This window comes from Oreochromis niloticus, linkage group LG15 (genome assembly GCF_001858045.2).
Source record: "Oreochromis niloticus isolate F11D_XX linkage group LG15, O_niloticus_UMD_NMBU, whole genome shotgun sequence".
Classification (NCBI taxonomy): domain Eukaryota; kingdom Metazoa; phylum Chordata; class Actinopteri; order Cichliformes; family Cichlidae; genus Oreochromis; species Oreochromis niloticus.
In genome coordinates, this window is record NC_031980.2 from 29,207,789 (window position 1) to 29,224,997 (window position 17,209).

General features: G+C 37.6%; 1 protein-coding gene across 4 annotated transcripts in view; it reads right to left on the reverse strand.

The window, feature by feature from the left end:
* Positions 1-7,404, reverse strand: part of map3k7 (mitogen-activated protein kinase kinase kinase 7) — a 26,733-nt gene extending 19,329 nt beyond the window's left edge. For 2 of the 4 annotated variants that reach the window (XM_005475148.4, XM_003456011.5), the window contains exons 1-9: positions 7,142-7,403; positions 6,524-6,643; positions 6,295-6,405; positions 6,151-6,216; positions 6,026-6,071; positions 3,167-3,305; positions 1,515-1,639; positions 608-736; positions 151-281 (exon numbers count right to left, since the gene is read on the reverse strand). In XM_005475148.4, the coding sequence (XP_005475205.1) occupies positions 151-281; positions 608-736; positions 1,515-1,639; positions 3,167-3,305; positions 6,026-6,071; positions 6,151-6,216; positions 6,295-6,405; positions 6,524-6,616 (840 nt within the window). In that variant the 5' untranslated portion in view covers positions 6,617-6,643; positions 7,142-7,403. Of the gene's footprint in view, positions 1-150; positions 282-607; positions 737-1,514; positions 1,640-3,166; positions 3,306-6,025; positions 6,072-6,150; positions 6,217-6,294; positions 6,406-6,523; positions 6,644-6,770; positions 7,075-7,141 lie in introns of those variants that run through there. The other 2 variants (XM_005475150.4, XM_005475149.4) reach the window with 2 other exon arrangements.
* Between the last annotated feature and the right edge of the window lie 9,805 nt (positions 7,405-17,209).

A 17,209-nucleotide genomic window follows, 5' to 3' on the forward strand; every position in this document is an offset into this window, starting at 1 on the left:
CCCTTGACCAGAGAGATAGAGGGACAGACGGATAGTGGTGTCATAACATCTCTGGACTGGTAACTGCCATTAATAAACTAATATGTTTAAATATGTTTATTGATTCATTTACTTCAGTTTAATAAAAGCCATATACACAAGGCAGAATACCTTCATTAGATGAGTCATGATCTTCACTATCTCTTCCATGGAAGGCCGCTGAGAGGGGTCTTTGGACCAACAGCGGGTCATTAGGCTTTCAATGGGCTTGGGCAAATTCTTGATTAAAGGTGGTCTTGTGCCTGAATGCAATAAAAAGAAATAACAGGTCACACACAGTTAAAGGGAAAGACATATCTGCATCTCACAACACAAGAGAAATAAATATTATATGTTACTGCCTCCCATTTCTTGAGTCAGTAATGGGGCATCCAGGATGCAATAGTCTGCAAGGAGAGCTGAACAGGTCAACATGTCTTTTACCCCCTCTGCCAACATCTTTATTTTGACAATCTTCTAGCAGGCATGCCTGAGCACTCTTAGTGGCCGACAGCTGGATGCGACCTCTGCATCACCCTCCACAAACAAACACACAGACACACACGGTCAGACAGGAAGAGTGACTCACCATTGTGCACAGCCCACATAATGCGAAAAGCTGGCCCTCCGATTTCATCGAAGGGCTTCCTGCGGGTGATCACCTCCCAAAGAATGATTCCCCAGCTGAACACATCACACTTCTCGCTGTAATTGCTGCCTGTGAGTAGAAAGAAACCCACAGCAACACTTAGGTCCTTTTCAAAGAGGGGAAAAAGGCTCAGTCTGACATCACTGACTGATAAAGGATATTCTCTGGGGCACATTTGACAGGAGAGCGAGGAATGTGCCTGGCAAAGTACAGCAGCTTTTCTCTTGCTTTCAGTGGGGAGGAGGATGAAAATAAGGGAGCCATTTTCACCAAGGAACGGCTCCTGTGTTGCTTAATTATGGAGCCTGTTATTGAAGAATTAAAGTGCACATCATACACCTATTTCAAACTTGCTGCGCTAGGTTGTTCTGATAACCTTCCACGCTGATGCAAATTAGTTGTGAAGGGTTCACTGAGGGGGCAAAAGCGGGTTGTTTAATTGCACTGGAGTCTTGTAACATGCATCCAAAAACAAGGCAATGACTAGGAGTAATTCATCTTTCCCTGTGACATCCTCTAATAAGTCCCTTAATGTAAACATACATTAGGCTCTTGGTTGTGTAAGAACAAAAATTCTGCGTTTATAGAAGAAAAGCCACTACAGCATGACTCCATTCATCATCTCACTGTCACTGGTTAGGCAGCTACTATCAATAAATAACAGTATGGTGAAAGTAATATATAGTATAATATGTATACTAATAATGATAATAGCAGGACCCATCTCCAATTAGATGAGACATGACAGAGATGATGAGGCTGAGGTGATTAGAAAGACACTCTCAGTTTTTCTTGGTCAAAAAAATAGGAAAACATTTCAAACAGCTGTAATGCTACTCATATTTACCTTCAAATACTTCTGGGGCCATCCATGCAGCACTTCCTTTGTTGTTGGTCATGTGTGTCTGAATGTCACATGCTGTTCCAAAGTCACAAATCTTCAGCACAGTGCCTCCTGCCACCAGAAGTAGACTGAAATAAGGAAGACATACATCCTGTTAGCAGCAAAAAAGTGCCTTGAACTAAACAACATAGGACTAACTGTAACTAATTTCAGCCCGGTTTGGTTGAAACTTTTTCTTTTTAAAAAGTACTAGAGGAATGACAGTGCTTGACTCTTATGACTGTTTGAGACTAGCTAAGGAAATTCTATAGTAACAATGCAGGAAATAAATTCCTGTACAATATTGGATAAGTGACAATTTGTGACAATGAGAGGCTTCATTAATCCTATAAACTCTCCAAATAATCTACACAGAACAGGTAAGCTGGTCCTCTCTTCCTACAGGATACTACTGCTAGTAGTTTAGCTTCCTTGGGTTTATTTTTTTTATTTTTTATTAATGCTGGATAATGGTTTGAATCAAAAAACATTAAGTGTTGCCTCAGGTACTTCTGACACAATGGAATATAATCCAGATATCACAACATATTTCATGAATTACTGCATCCTATATAGCAGTAAACAATTCCATCAAATCTACCACTATTCTGTATTTCCACATGTTTTTTTTGTTTTTAGTGCAACGCATTTAAAGGGTTTCCACAGAGGAAATGACCATGCCATAAGAACAAAGACAGTCTTCCCATAATAATGGGTGAAGTAACTGCTGGCTGTGATTTCCATCCTGTGTGGATGCCCTGTAAGAGTTGGCATTTTTGCTGCATTATGTTCTAGGAATTTATAGAGGGTGTGTTAGTCTGAACCAGCTGTTATAAAGAAGATGTGAGTAACTCTATAGATATGCTGGTAACACAGGTTTTCTTCATGGCATTTACTACTTCCTTTGATCTGGATTTTACATTGAGAAAACATCCCCAATCCTGAAGCTGCCAAACTGATTTGCAACCATCACTTTTCATTTCCCTTTTTGCCATCTAGACTTTCCATAATCAATGAGTATACAATCTGGATAAACCCAAAACAAAATGTATATCGAAGTAAATAATGTAGTAAATAATGTCTTTACACCTTCTCATTTTGCCTGTATGTGACACATCCAAATGTCGTTCATTTATGGCCATAATGTTCTGGCTAGTTAGTGTACTCCAACCCTTAAATGTCTTGCTAATTTCTTCTTCTTTTTTTTTTTTAAAAAAATACAGGATTTTATCAAATTCTCTGATAGTAGGATTTGTATCATGAGAGAGAAAGAAAAATGATATATTCTGAACATGTCACAACTCCAAACTCTCATTAGCATCCTAAAGGTAAATAAAAATAGCCATAATGAAAAGGAAAAAAAATACAACACACATCTTGCTGTAACACTTCAGCATTCCTGATAGGTCGCAATAAATGTCTGTTAATATCTTGAGTGATAACTTTCAACTAAGTGGCTTACAATGCCATGCCAAAAAAAAAAAGCCTCTACACTTTTCTCAAATGATACCAGATAGTTTAACAAGAACACAATATAGTACAAATTGAATAAAACTACTTTAAAGAAATAATTTGATGGAAACAGAAAGGAGTGTGTAAGGTGAAAAGGAGCATACTTGGGTGGTTTGAGGTCCCTGTGAATGAGAGCCTTTGGTTTCATGCCATGGAGATAGGCCACACCCTGGGAACACTGTAAACACCAGCTCATAGCATGGGAAGCAGTGTAATAGGGGAGGGGTTCAGCACCATGCAGTACTGTGGACAAGAAAATACAGTCTCAAACAACAACAGACAGCATACCTTCAAACCAGCCGGGCAAAGTGTGGGGTCCTATAGTAATTCTGACACTGTCATACAGACTGAAACACCCGTCTGTATTTTCACTATAGCTTCTTTAAGAATACTGGCAAATGCCATTACTACCCCTCAGCGTCCCAGCAGCTGCACATATGTTATAAATTGAAACAGCCTGGTGTTATTTTCACAAGGAGAAGAGTGTTACATTAACAGCTTTCAAGACATAATTTAGTATTTTTGACACCAGAAGGAACAGAATACCTGTGAATAATGATCATTATTATACAATCATATTTCCACAAAGAAAAAAGAATGCAATCATTTAGATTATACTAAAACTAAAGCAAAGTGTTACGATTGGAAAATGTAACTTTAAAAATATAATTCACATTAATGTTTTCATTTAAATGACAGCAGTATGTTTAAAAAACAGCTGGAGAAATATCTTACAACTTACTAGGGTAATCTGAAATTCAACCGAGTATTACAAGACAAGCCAGGAAAGTATATTAGTTCACCAATCAAAAAAATAAATAAATTATGAAGTAAAATTATGAATGTTTGTCAACATAAAATTTCAAACTCATTGGGGATTTTATCATTACTGATAATCAATAAAGGGTGACCCTTAATACACTTTCTGTCAACCAAAAATCTGAATGCCTAACAGATACAAGGCCCAAGCACATGAAGAAACATATATGCACATTAAATACCCACAATGACCCTCTAACAGCATATATATTTTTAAGAAAAAAAATTATAATATTGATGACATTAATTTTGAGTAATTGATAAAAGAATAATGTGTATTTTTTTCATTTTCTCATTCAACCATATACATGTGACCTGACTCTGTAGTAAGAGTCCTGACATTAAACTGCCTAGAGCCCCATTTGCAGTGGAAAAGAGGTTGAGGTTCAAACTCTAAATTTGTAGACATCCAAAAGCATTGTTCCAACAATATTTTATGACTGAATTTCAAAGTGTCAGCATATTTCACCATGAAATGTAATCACAACACAAACACAACTGAGCTATCTGCAGCCTTGATAGGAAAAACTCACTTTACACTTCATTTTGTACAAATTTATTCCACGAAACTAATTTCAAAATCATCTTCACACAGAAATTTTTACACAATCATCTCCACCATGATGCCGTTGGTGTAAACATATTTCTATCATTACAACAATTGCCAGCCAAAGTCGGAGACCAGGAATTCCATTTGCGCACAAACACACGCGAGTAATAATATCGTCAAGAACAACAGGACTTTTCAATAGTTCTCAGCGTTTGTTATCTTTGCAATGTCCCACAAAACTATGTCCAAAAATGTAGTTTATGAAACAGTTTTATAAGCAAACCACTAAGAACAGCAAACTACTTTGTCCCAAAACCTCATCCAAGCAAACCTGATGGCCACGAGGGGAAAACTCCCAACTCACTGAAGTGTGACCTAGCAATTCAGCGAAATTTGCCCCCATAACAATTCTGGCAAATTGTAAGTACAACTGAGCGCAGAATATTTTATGAACATGATACAAATTAGTACTAACAGTGCCCTCCATAATGTTTAAGACACAAGTTTTTGAAGTTTTGTCTCTGAACGCTACCCACAATGAATTATAAATCAAACAGTCGAGCCTGAAGTGGAAACATTTTTAATTCAATTTTTTTTAAACAAAAAAATGGCTTCACTCTTGAGTTATCACATTCACAACATTTTCAAAAACTTGACCATTCACTTGAGGTCACCGAGATTTAAATTCGTCCCCCTTTTTCAGAGGTTCAAAATTTTCGAGACAACTAACTGATGAGTAGTTTCCTGGCCAGGTGAGGGCTGCTCCCCTCTTATTTCACGATATTTCATTTCTGAAGTGTTGAATTTGCTTTTCATGGTTTTTCACTGTATGAAAGTTAGGGGAAAAGAGATTTCGCAAGAAAGGGAAGAAAGAGAGGCCATTATTAGGCGTAAAAATTCAAATAAACCTGCCCCTATCGGACATCCAATAATTCCAGACTCTGCTGCTACATGATAACAAATTGCTTATAAAAGCACTCAGGGTAAACATAAGAAACAACAAGCCTAGACATACATGGGATAATAATGGTCGGCAAGACAGAAGCTCCTGCAGATTAATGCACTCCATTATGTGTTTTATCATCTGCATGGCAACAAGAGTGCCTATCAGCTGGTTCCCGATACTCCGGGAGGCGCATATATATATGTATGTGATATGTCTTTGTAACTTTTGAACTAAATATACAGTTTGATATTTACATTTGACAAAGTCTTTTAACTTATTTGAAAATGAGGCTGTAAGAAATATATGTATGCGATTTATTTGCAGAAGGTTTAAATACTCAATTTTCATTCTTACTGAAAATGTTAATTTAACTGTCTTAACTGTATGCACACAAATGATTTTTATACTGATCAATTTTATACCCCACCAGTTCTCAGGTCTATCTGAATATTTAGTGTAGGGGCTGCATGTCGCTGTGCAAACACGGACTTCTAACGAATCAGAAAAGTGGCTGAACATGCAAACAACTGGAGGATCAACTCAACAGGGCTGTGTCTGTCCAAAGCCGTGTTCATTACTAGCAAAGCAAAATAAATGGTATAACATGTAACACAACCATACTGTTTTCTAGTAAACATATTGACTCACCATTATATAATGATCCACCTTCTGCATATTCCATCACAAGGCAAACCTGAGGTGGAAAGAACACCATCAAAAACTCAAAATCAACCAAATAGACCAAATAGTCATTGTGATCCCAGTGAACTTACTGGATTATTGCAAGAGCCATACAGCTTCACAATGTTGGGGTGATTCACACGTGAAAGTTGTCGGAGCTGGAGATGAAAAGGAAAGGTTACACACAGGTAGGCTGTTGAAATAATCTTGAGAATATTTCAGTAACGAAAAAATACCTCAACAATAAAGGCTTTCCTCTCTGATTCACTCTCAATAGTCTTGATTGCAACATCTTTTCCTTTCCACTTGGCTTTGCAGACGACCCCAAAAGCTCCTCTCCCCACCACCTGAGAACAGGTAGTTAGCATCAAAGTTACACTCACTAGGTAAGAGCTTCATCGAGCTGATACTAACTCTTGTCATGCGCTAGTGACAAGGAAAACAGCAAAAATAATCACAAATTACCTCCTCAACTTCAATATCCTCATAATTGATTTCTTCAAAGGGATACCCAGGTGGTGTTTCAAGCATATCCGCTGGTGGTAACGATAGAGACATTACTAGCTTAGGTCAGCTAGTAACTTACTATGAAAACGAGCAAACAACACACAGGTAAAAAGCTCAATATTAATAAATATTAAATAAATCAGCACAGGGATACTTAGATAGGTTTCAAGACATCAATTGCAATTACGCAGTCGTATTTCTTTACCGTAACTGCGTAATTAAGACTGATGCCGTCAGGAGACATGGCTACTCAATAAAACAAACACGTTAAAGCCTTCAAAAATGGCAAATTGTCATTCCTTCGCCAGCTGTCAAGCACCGAAAAACGGATCGGCGTTAGCCTCCTGTCAGTTTCCTTGATGCAGTCAAGGCTAACCGCATAGCATAACTAGCTCAGTTCTGCAACTGCTACGAAAAACTACTGGTGAAAAGAAGTGTTTAAAGTTAGCTTTTTGCATAATTAAAGATCTGGGACGACAGAATAAGACCACACCATTCCTCACCAGAGTCTGACATTGTCACAACACAACCTTAAAAAAGACAAGCAATTCGAGGCCTGTTAAAATAGCAGCTTACGTTAGCTGGCTGGCCCGGTTGCTAGCTACCAGGACTTTCTTAGCTTCAACAATCCAACTCTTCGTAGATGACTTGTCACCACTGCCGGTTATGTGGACATGGGGAGATTTTCTACTATTCATGTAAGAATAAAACTGGAATAACGTCCATTTTTATAAAAACTCTTTTGTCTATCCACTTGACAAACAAGCATAACTTTTTGACAACTTGTGTAGCTGGCTTGCTAGGAATGTATTTTGATTCTTCGCAGGGGAGGGGGGTAGCTCCACCAGGAAGCGTGTGCGTATTGTAATTCTGTCCCCTGAAAACCAAAAAAGGTAGGGAAGCGTAATACATTAGCTTCAGAAAATGAAGCTATTTTTTTTCGTGAATTACTGACACAGTTAGTTCGGATATAACACACAAAGAAAAAGTAAGAAATTTGTGTTTGTGTGGAATATTTCTTTGTTGTAAAGATGTTTCTAGAACAATAAGTCCTAAACTAGGTCTCAGGACAAAGACAGTTGTTTGGTTGTTTAGTTTGTTTGAAAATGGATATTTAAAGGATTATTTCAGTTATATTTTCCGATACTTAATATTGTAAATAAAAATGTTGAAGCAGTAAAAATACTTTTATGCCATTTTACAGATTAGAACTTAAATTTACTTCCAAGATAACATATATTTTGTATTTGTATTTAGTGTAAGGTACCAGCAATCAATCTAAAAAAAAAAAAAGAAGAAGAATCTAAATACGTTTTCATTAAAAATGTGGCTTGCACATGTCATCGATCTTGCATGAAAGCAAAAAATTCTGTTTATCTAAGCAGAATATTGACCCAACATCTGCACAATCTTTTATTTTTAGGGCTGGCAGAATATAAGATTAAATACATCTTATTTTCTTACATTTACCTGCTGTGATCCAGGGCAGCTTTTCTCACTAGTTTGTCCAGTCTCCTTGCATCCTTGTTACTCATGCTGCCTCCCCAGCAGACTGCAGCATAGAACAGCACAATTGCCATCATAGACTGAAAGATCTTTAACATTTTACTTGTGATCAAGAGATTTTAGTTTTCTTAACAAAAAGAGGTAACTTTGCCCCTTTTTGTATAGGTTGGTATTTGGGGACCAGTTTAGATTGTTATCTAGGTATAATCTAGATATTTATATTTTGTTACCATCTCTATGTCCACCCCACAAACTTTCACAGGCTGAAGAGGGGGTCTGGGATTCTTGAGAAATCTACTCTCATTTCCTTTGTCTTATAGTTGTTCAATATGAGGTAGTTTTTGTGACTCCAGTCACTGAAGGCTTTTACAATATTCCTATATTAAGATTCTGGTCTATTCCTGATACATGCTACAATGGCAGTGTTGTCCAAGCATTTCTATTTCTGCTGCATACAATGAAAAGGAATTGAGCCACTCCACTGTCAAGTCCCCGTGCTGCTGATTAATGTCCTAGAAACACAGTTCCCCAACCTGACTAACTGTGGCCTTTCTGTCAGGTAGTTTGCCATCCAGGAAACAAAGGAGGAATCATGGTGAGCTTTTCTTTGAGTATATTTGATTGAATGGTATTGAAACCACTTGAAAAATCAAAGAACAAAACTCTCATATAAGGGCCAGATTCCGCCAGATGAGCTAGGGCTCGGTGACACATGTAAAGGATAGTCTCGGTGTAAAATAATTTGTTCCAAGATCTTCATGATGTGCCATGTAAGGGCCATTGGTCTGTAGTCGTTCAGTTCAGGTGGACACGTTATTTTTGGTATTGACACAGAACAGGATGTTTTCCACCGTGTTGGCACCCACTCCATCTGTAGATTCAGGTTGAAGATCCCGTGGAGAGGTTGACACAGTTGGACACCACAGTCCTTAAGCAGCCTTGGACACAGCAACCTTCCCAGAGCATAGTCTTCCTACTGTAACTCCAATCTCACCCTTGTTTCTGTGACAGACAAGGGTGAAGGCACGGGTGTGACAGGGGAAGTAGCTGCCACATAAGAGATGCAATGAGACAGGGGAGATGTGGTAGAGAAGCACACTTGCAACAAATACTGGTTAAAGAATGGAATACCATCCCACAGCAGTGCGTGACCAAGCTGGTGGCCAGCATGAGGAGGTGCCAGGCTGTTGTAGCTGTATATTGTTCTTCCATTTGCCACTGAGGCTCCTGTTTGTTAAATGAATAAATTATTCAATTGTTAATATGTCTTGTGTCACACTTCAATCATTTAATCCATTACACAACACCAAATCCACATATTCAACTCTGCTGCTCAATTCAAAAATTCAGCTTCGTGGTAAGCATTCCTGTGGTATCTATTTCACAACGCCATATCACCTTGTTCTCAAGTTAATGCATTCACAAGATTTGCGTAAAATTTAACCTCTGACCTTGAGGTCAAGGTCACTGAGAGTCAAACTCGTCCAGGATTTTTAGTAAATGCACCTACGGTATCAATTTGAAGCTTCTGCATTGGCTCATTCTCAAGTTTTCCAGTTGTCCATGCTGCCTGCCCAACCAGGTGCCAACTATAATGAATACAGAATATTTATTCAACATTTTGTTAAATAATCCTGTTTGTTCAGCATATGTAAAGAATCAAACTAGATGGCAAGAAAGTCTTTTTTATTCTTGTAATCATGAATTGTTTTTAATCCGAAAGTAAGATATATTACTATTAGGTCATCAACTGCATGCATAACGCAATATACAATGCATAATATATACAGTTCCTTAACAACCAATGAAAAAAATATATACATTTCTGACTTTTCATTTTACAGTTTTTGAGTTTGTGCTTTCTGTATGTAGTGAATGTCAGTCTTTTTTCTCATTCAGGGGTGGTGCAAGGTCATTGAGTCACAGTGAAAAAAATATCACTTTGGGCCCCACCACTTTAATATCACAAACCATGCAAGCCCTAAAAATACATATTCTGCTTAGATAAATAGAATTTTTGATTTCATGGAGGATTGATGAGATGTGCAAGCCATTTTTTTTTACATTTTAAATTTTTTAATGAAAAGGTTATTAGATTACTTTTTCTTTTTTACACTGATTGGTACCTTACACTTAATACAAATACAAATCACAAATATGTTAACTTTAACATAATTAACAAATTTATTTATAATATTAAGTATTGGAAAATATAACTGAAAGAATCCTTTTCAAACAAAGTATAGCCAACTAAAATCTCTTTGTCCTGAGACTTAGTTGACTCAAATAGGTTTGAACCTGATTCAGCTTACTGAAAGCTCTCACCATGTTCATAGGCAGTGTGCACAATATTCACTTCAATTCAATTCAGTTTGAATTCAGTTTTATCAAATATCACAACAACAGTTGCCCCAAGGCGCTTCATATGCAGAGCTAGAAACACTTCTAAAAAACTGCTCTGTTTGTGGGTTTAATGATAATCTATTATTATTACAATTAGATAAGTTTTGATATAAAAGAACTCACCTACTTCTTCAAATATCAGTGGGGCTTAATGTCAGGGGAGATGGGATTGGGAGAGCCTGAGCCAGAGGTCTGATCTGTTTGCCTAGGAGCAGGTCGTCAGATAAGTGACTTGAGGCCCTTTTACATGGAATGCTGAATTAGAATAGTTGATATGTTGGGCAAATTAACACAAACACTTTGTTTTGTTAGAAGTGAAGTAAGCTAACTAATAAAGTCAAGCAGTTTCATTCATATGGACTTGGCTATGAGTTTAATTTCCACCTGTCTCTCTTTTCCTTTTTGATACTCAGACTTTTCATTTCATGGAGCCCTCTCATCTGTTTGTTTTATGGTCAAGCAGAGTGACCAGTCTGTGTCTTGTGTTGTTGCTGGTCCGTGAGCCAGCCATGGAGGAGAGCAAAGTTATAACATGCACAGAGCTGTAGTGAAACTGAGTGTTAAAAACAATGAAAAGCCTCACTGCAGCCACTGTCTGTGCTTTTGATGCTTTATTTTTTGATCTTTGGTGTTTTTTCACTGTTCCATCTTTCCCAGAGAACTCCATTATTGCTCCTTGTGGCTACTTATCAACCAATCAACATTAGGCAATTGCATACGTCATCCGCTTCCAGCAACGTGCAGTTAGGATCTTGATGGATTGAAGTGAAAACCCCTCTCCCTCCTTTGTCTGACTGAAAACTTTATGGTAGAGCAGGGCGGATCGGTCCAAATGTCAATAGTATCAATACCAATGGTGGTACTGATTGGGATTGGGTCAAATGCTAACTGGATTTTATTCTTTTTTACCAAACACAAAATGAAATATAGTATATACTGTAGTTATTGGTTATAAAAAATAGACTAGTTGACTCTTCTACTGTTTTCTAGGGACCCTGTCAGTCATGGGCCCTTAGAATCATCAACACTTTTCTCCCCCTATGGTGCTTCTCTTCTCATTTACCATTAAAATCTTGAAAATTCCACGTTCTTCAAGAAGAAAATAAATTATTTCATTTCTTTTCTTTTACTATTTTTCACCATTTGTAACTTTGTTTAATGTCTCGGTAATTTTGTCTTTTGTGTTGTAGTTAGCACTTTTGTCTCACAGCAAGAATGTCCTAGGTTCATCTAATAGTTGCCATAAACTCACCGAGAATTTATGAAAAGCCATTGAACAAATACTGTGATTGTATTTTGCTCACAATTGTCTGCAAAACTAAATATCTGAATACTTTTTTGCCAGTGTTTGGTTGGGTTTTGATGCAACTTTGTGTCAAATACAGTGTTTTAGTTTAAAGTATCTTTGCTAGTTTCTATCTACAGATTAAGTTCAGATGCAGATTCTGCTGATCGTTGATGTAACAATTTAGCAAATTTAGCAGTAAGACCCTCCTTGATAAAGAAAATAACACTTACATAATGTCAAAATTACATTTGTGAGGAGGGATGTTATATAAACACAGCATTTGATGAATGTTAATTACATGCTCTACACACAGGGAGTAATAAAGCATGTTCCCAATGGAGGCTTTCCAAACCACTAAGCAAGCACAACTCATACTAATGAGCATGAACTAATTTGTTGTGATATTGAACAGAGGGTTGTTAATAGCAGGAGCCATCCCTCTAGCCTGAAATAATTATTCTAATCACTCATTTCAAAGGTGATTAGAATGGTCTCACCTGGAAGGTTTTTTTTTAGACCTACCTCAATAGACATATGGTTTGAGAGCACCGTCAAAACTTCGGTGCATGTTGCCTAGAATCTTTTCAAGAGTAATTCCTGCACAACTTCTGCGCATGTGACTTGTGTTGTTTACAAAAGAGATGTCCTTGAATCCATGTGTCATCATCAAGCAGCTTCACGATAGAAGTGATGAAGTTGAGTAGTCTGCAATGTCAAAGTTTTAATGTAGTAGCTAGGGATGGTATTCACTGAGATTTTTAAAAGGACAATTGATCTGTCTTCAGGGCTGGATGATTAATTTAAAAATCCTTGACACTGAATTCACGAGGATCATACTTAGACTACAAGCAGCCTTCAGTTCCCTAAGATGTGTTAGGTTTCGTGATACATTTCTCTCTGGTCTCTATACTCCAGGGAAAGAGCTTCTCCAGTTATCTAATGACATCCTGACGGCGGGAGTGATATAGAAAAATGTATTTTCACCTCAGTGAAGTTTTTCAGCTGTGCATGTGCACCCGCCTATATCAGAGAACCACTGTGGCCCTATTTTATCAGCATCAGTGCTGCATGAGGTGTGTTGATGAAATTTTGGGATTCCACCAATAATAATCCAAAATTACAGCTGATCTAAATTTGGCAATTTTTGAACTACATTACTGCATGTTGCATCCATGCCTGAAGAAAGAAGCAAAGAATCAAGATTTTGTGTTATAAATGGTGATATCCACTCTTTAAACTATATTTTTATGTCCCAAACAAAGCAAAGTGGACTGGCACCTCAGATAGCACTTTTTGTACTCCATCTGAACACTAAGAACTTTTTACTGCAAGCCACATGTACCCATTTATACAATGCTTTATTCTGTGCTTTTAAGTAAGTAAGAGAAGAACAATTATCTGGGGTCCACCCTACTATAAGTCAAATTGCAGACAACCTATGGGGATCCTACTCACCATCCTTTAACAGGTACACAGCTAAACAATTGCCAGGGGAAATGAATCTGATCTGCAATCCTTAAGAACAGGCTGTGATCATTGCCAGCTACGGCAGGTATGACTGCCAAATGCCAGGAGTCAGCTGCTTCTTATAACCAGCCTCTGATTAGAATAAAATGCCTTTGATTGTCACTAAACACATGTACAATGAGATACAGAGCATCTCCTACTCAGCGCAAACATGTATGAAAAGAAAGGGGGGTGAGGTGCACAGTTCTGCAGCACTATATAATTATGAACAATATAAAACAAATGTACAAATATACAAATTGGGGAAAAATAGTGTCATATATTTACAGTGTGGGTTATTGCATGTAAATTAAGTCTTGCACAGTGTTGATGGTAGTTGTGTAGTCTGTTTATAGAGGGAGATCCTTGGACTGTGTTAGCGCTCCCATAGAGAGCAAAGGGAGGAGTGGAACGTTCATGCTGCGTTCACAGACACCATGCATGAACAGAACATCTACAAAATCTAACCCACTACATTAGCAGGCAAAAACAGCACAACATTATCAGTCATCAAGTTTTAGAGATTTAGAGTCTAAAGTTACTCTTGTTATATTTATAAACTATTTTTCTATTCTAACTGAGCACTCAAAACGCTTTTAACTGCTAGCCTCACTCATCCAATAACACACACACACATTCATACAGAGTGCAGTATACCATCTTGTATACAGCATCTTGTCTAACATTTGCATGCATGGATACGTTGGGGTAATTTTGACATGCAAAATCGAGAAGACAGACATCAAACCACTGACCTTCCAAATGGTCGACAACGCACTCTACCTCCTGAGCCAAAGATGATTTTATTGATTTAGTTTTGGCTATCAATATGTATTATTGTAATGTACCTTCACTGTGAAGAAATTTGGGTCATGTTTAAAATCAGGAGTCAGTGTTATGAGTTATCACAGCCACAGGGTGTTGCTGTTGTACTTCCAACAGCTGGCCACTCTTTCAGATGAGCCTAATAGCGATCAGTCACAGTTCCCTCTTTTTCTCCACTTATATTAGGCCAGCATATTTCATCTGTTTGTATGCCACTTACAAAGAAATTCCTCACAATTAGGATGGATTCATTTAGTCATTCTTATGTCAGCATCAGCACTCTGCTACATTTTAAATAATCTTTTTCCTCTTGCAACTTGGATGATTGATTGTGGTTCACTCATGCAGCTGATGAACATTTATCTTGTGTTTATGGCTTTTAAGTGCTACGACCACTGCCATTTGGTGTTATGGAGATCTTTTTCCCGAGAAGACTTGCATTATTTCATTAGAGTGAATGGTAAAAAAACCAAACCAGACAAACAAAAAAAACCTCCTGTCGCTGCCAGTTCCCCTCTAACCCCAACAAGTAAACAGGTTAGACACTGGGAACTGCTGCCAAGTCATTTTGTAAAATTATTTAAAATGTATCTAAATCCTTCGTTTTTTTTCACTTATGCTGAATTTATTTGACAGGTGAAATACATAACCTGAAAAAATAATCGCACAGTCTAATTAGTACTAGTATGAGCAAGCAGTGTGCACATGGCTGAATACTCAGCAGAGTGAATCAAAGAGCTACACCTGAAAGGATGGCTTAAGTCCAGTAAAAGTGTCAAGCAATGGGACTATTACAGCCAAGGTATGTTTAGAGCCCAAGCAGAAATGAATGTATTATTTACCGTCTTTCTGTTCTCACTTGAAGAGTTGATTTTAATTCCATTGCACCGCCTCTAACTGCTTCCTGTTCACAGGGTGACAAAACAGCTGCAGCCCTACATGCTTGGTGGTGGCAGTACCACCACAGATAACCAGCTGAGAGTGACCTTTCTGCATGGTTCCTCCAATGTATCACAGTTGATATGTTGTCCTGAGAGGAGTAGCAAGGTGGGATAATGCTGCCCTCCCCTCCCCTCCATTCTGAGTTTCTCACGTGCTGTAATGAACCCGATCAGATTTATCTGGCCAACCTTTTCATTCACTAATACTAATGTTACCTTTTGGGAGAGTTTTTAGACCGTTTTTATGTTGTTGTGGAGATACATCTGTGATGGGCTCGGTGCTTAATAAACTTTTCTTATGTTTAATGAGGCAAAACTATTACACCCAGCTGCCCTACACATTTATTCATTTGCTCTCCTGAATTTACTTTTACTTTTATTTCTTATTTTTTAAAATGCTGAATTTTTTCATTTTTAAAAAGACATAAATGTCCATGTAATAGTTGTAGCAAGTTTTTCTCTAAATGCGTCACTGTCAGTTTTAGTCAGGCTAGCTTCATTCATTTAATGTTTTTACAGGAAGCGATAAGAAGGTTGATAATATATCAATTACCTAAAAATGTAAAAATGACACAGTAAGTACAGTCCAAGATCCATGATGCAGTGTGAAGATGTCGGATTTCTGATGAGCGAATAAAATCAACAACAAGACAATTGAATATGTTTATCAATAAAGTGACAAGCAGAAAAATTTATTTTATTGTAAAACCTTATTAGTAAATAGTAACTGACCGGGATCACAGCAGAATATTTGACATGTCATAGAAGGAAAAGTTAATTATCAATGATGGCTTCATTTTATTTAGGGGAAGTCAGCTGTGTTGGATGTTGGCTCATTGTCACAGCTTAATCTAACATTTACAGGAACTGAGCTGTTGTTAATCTGAATTTGTTTCACCAGTCATTGCTTCACACACACACACACACACACACACACACACACACGTTTGGTTTGCTATCCTCGTGGGAACATCTCATTGACATAATGGTTTCCCTCGCCCCTAATCCTAACCCTAACCATCAAAAATGAATGCCTAACCCTTACCCTAAACCTAACCGTGACCCTGACACTAACACCACATTTTGAGTGTGAAAAATGCCTTCAACCCAGTGGAGACCAGGATTTTGGTCCCCATGAGGGCTGCTGGTCCCCACCAAGATAGCAAGAACACACACGCAGACAGTGTGAGTATCAATTTGAATTTTTATTTTTGTATTTATTTATTTGGTGATGGTGGTGGTGTGTAAAAAGGCAAAGTAGATTAAATCCACATCCCACCATACTTTAATATCTTCATGATTCAAAGGCTAAAACCATATCTGACTAAAAACAGAATAAAGTTTACTGTTGTTATCAGAGACTCTGGAACATTATTGGCACTGGTTCATCTTAAAAGCAGAAATGTGACTTTTCATTGAGAAAAAAAAACAATCAGAGATAACCTTGTTGATACTTTTCAGCCAAGTAAATCCAACAATACTTGGCTTCAGGTGTGGAAATTGCAGTCTGTAACAACACCTCTGACTGATCCCTGAAAACAATTCATAAATTGCAGTATGTTAGAACTCTATATGCTTACATGCCCCTGTTGACCAGCTTACAATGGACAAAGAAAAAGTGCAGAATTCCAGAGCAGAAAATGACTGTTTGCACATGAAATAGGAAGAATGTCAAAGTATGTAAAACACTATCTTAATGCTGAACATGGCTCTCCTGCCACTATGTATGGCTACACATTTAGGAGTGGCTGTGTCTCAGGAGGCAGAGCAGGTCATCTACTGATTGGAAAGTTGGTGGTTTGATTCCTGGCTCCCCCAGTGTGCATGTCAAATATCTTCGGGCAAGATACTAATCCCAAGTTGCTTGAATGTGTGTGAATCTAAGTGCTTGTGTGAATGTGGCATGTTGTATAAAGTGCTTTGAGTACTCTGGGAGAGTAGAAAAGCACTGCATAAGAATCTGTCCATTTACTGTTGCATTGACTGGTGGTTTTAATGTTCTGGTTTATGAGTGTATGTACATCTCCCTTTAAAATATATCAAATTAAATCCGACCACGCTGACAATAACCACCATTAGCGAGTCCTTCTGTGAAAAGACTTGTTTGTTTTCTCATATATTTATTCTTCTAAGCTGAGTGTAGCAATATACATAATTTAATACATTTAAATATAC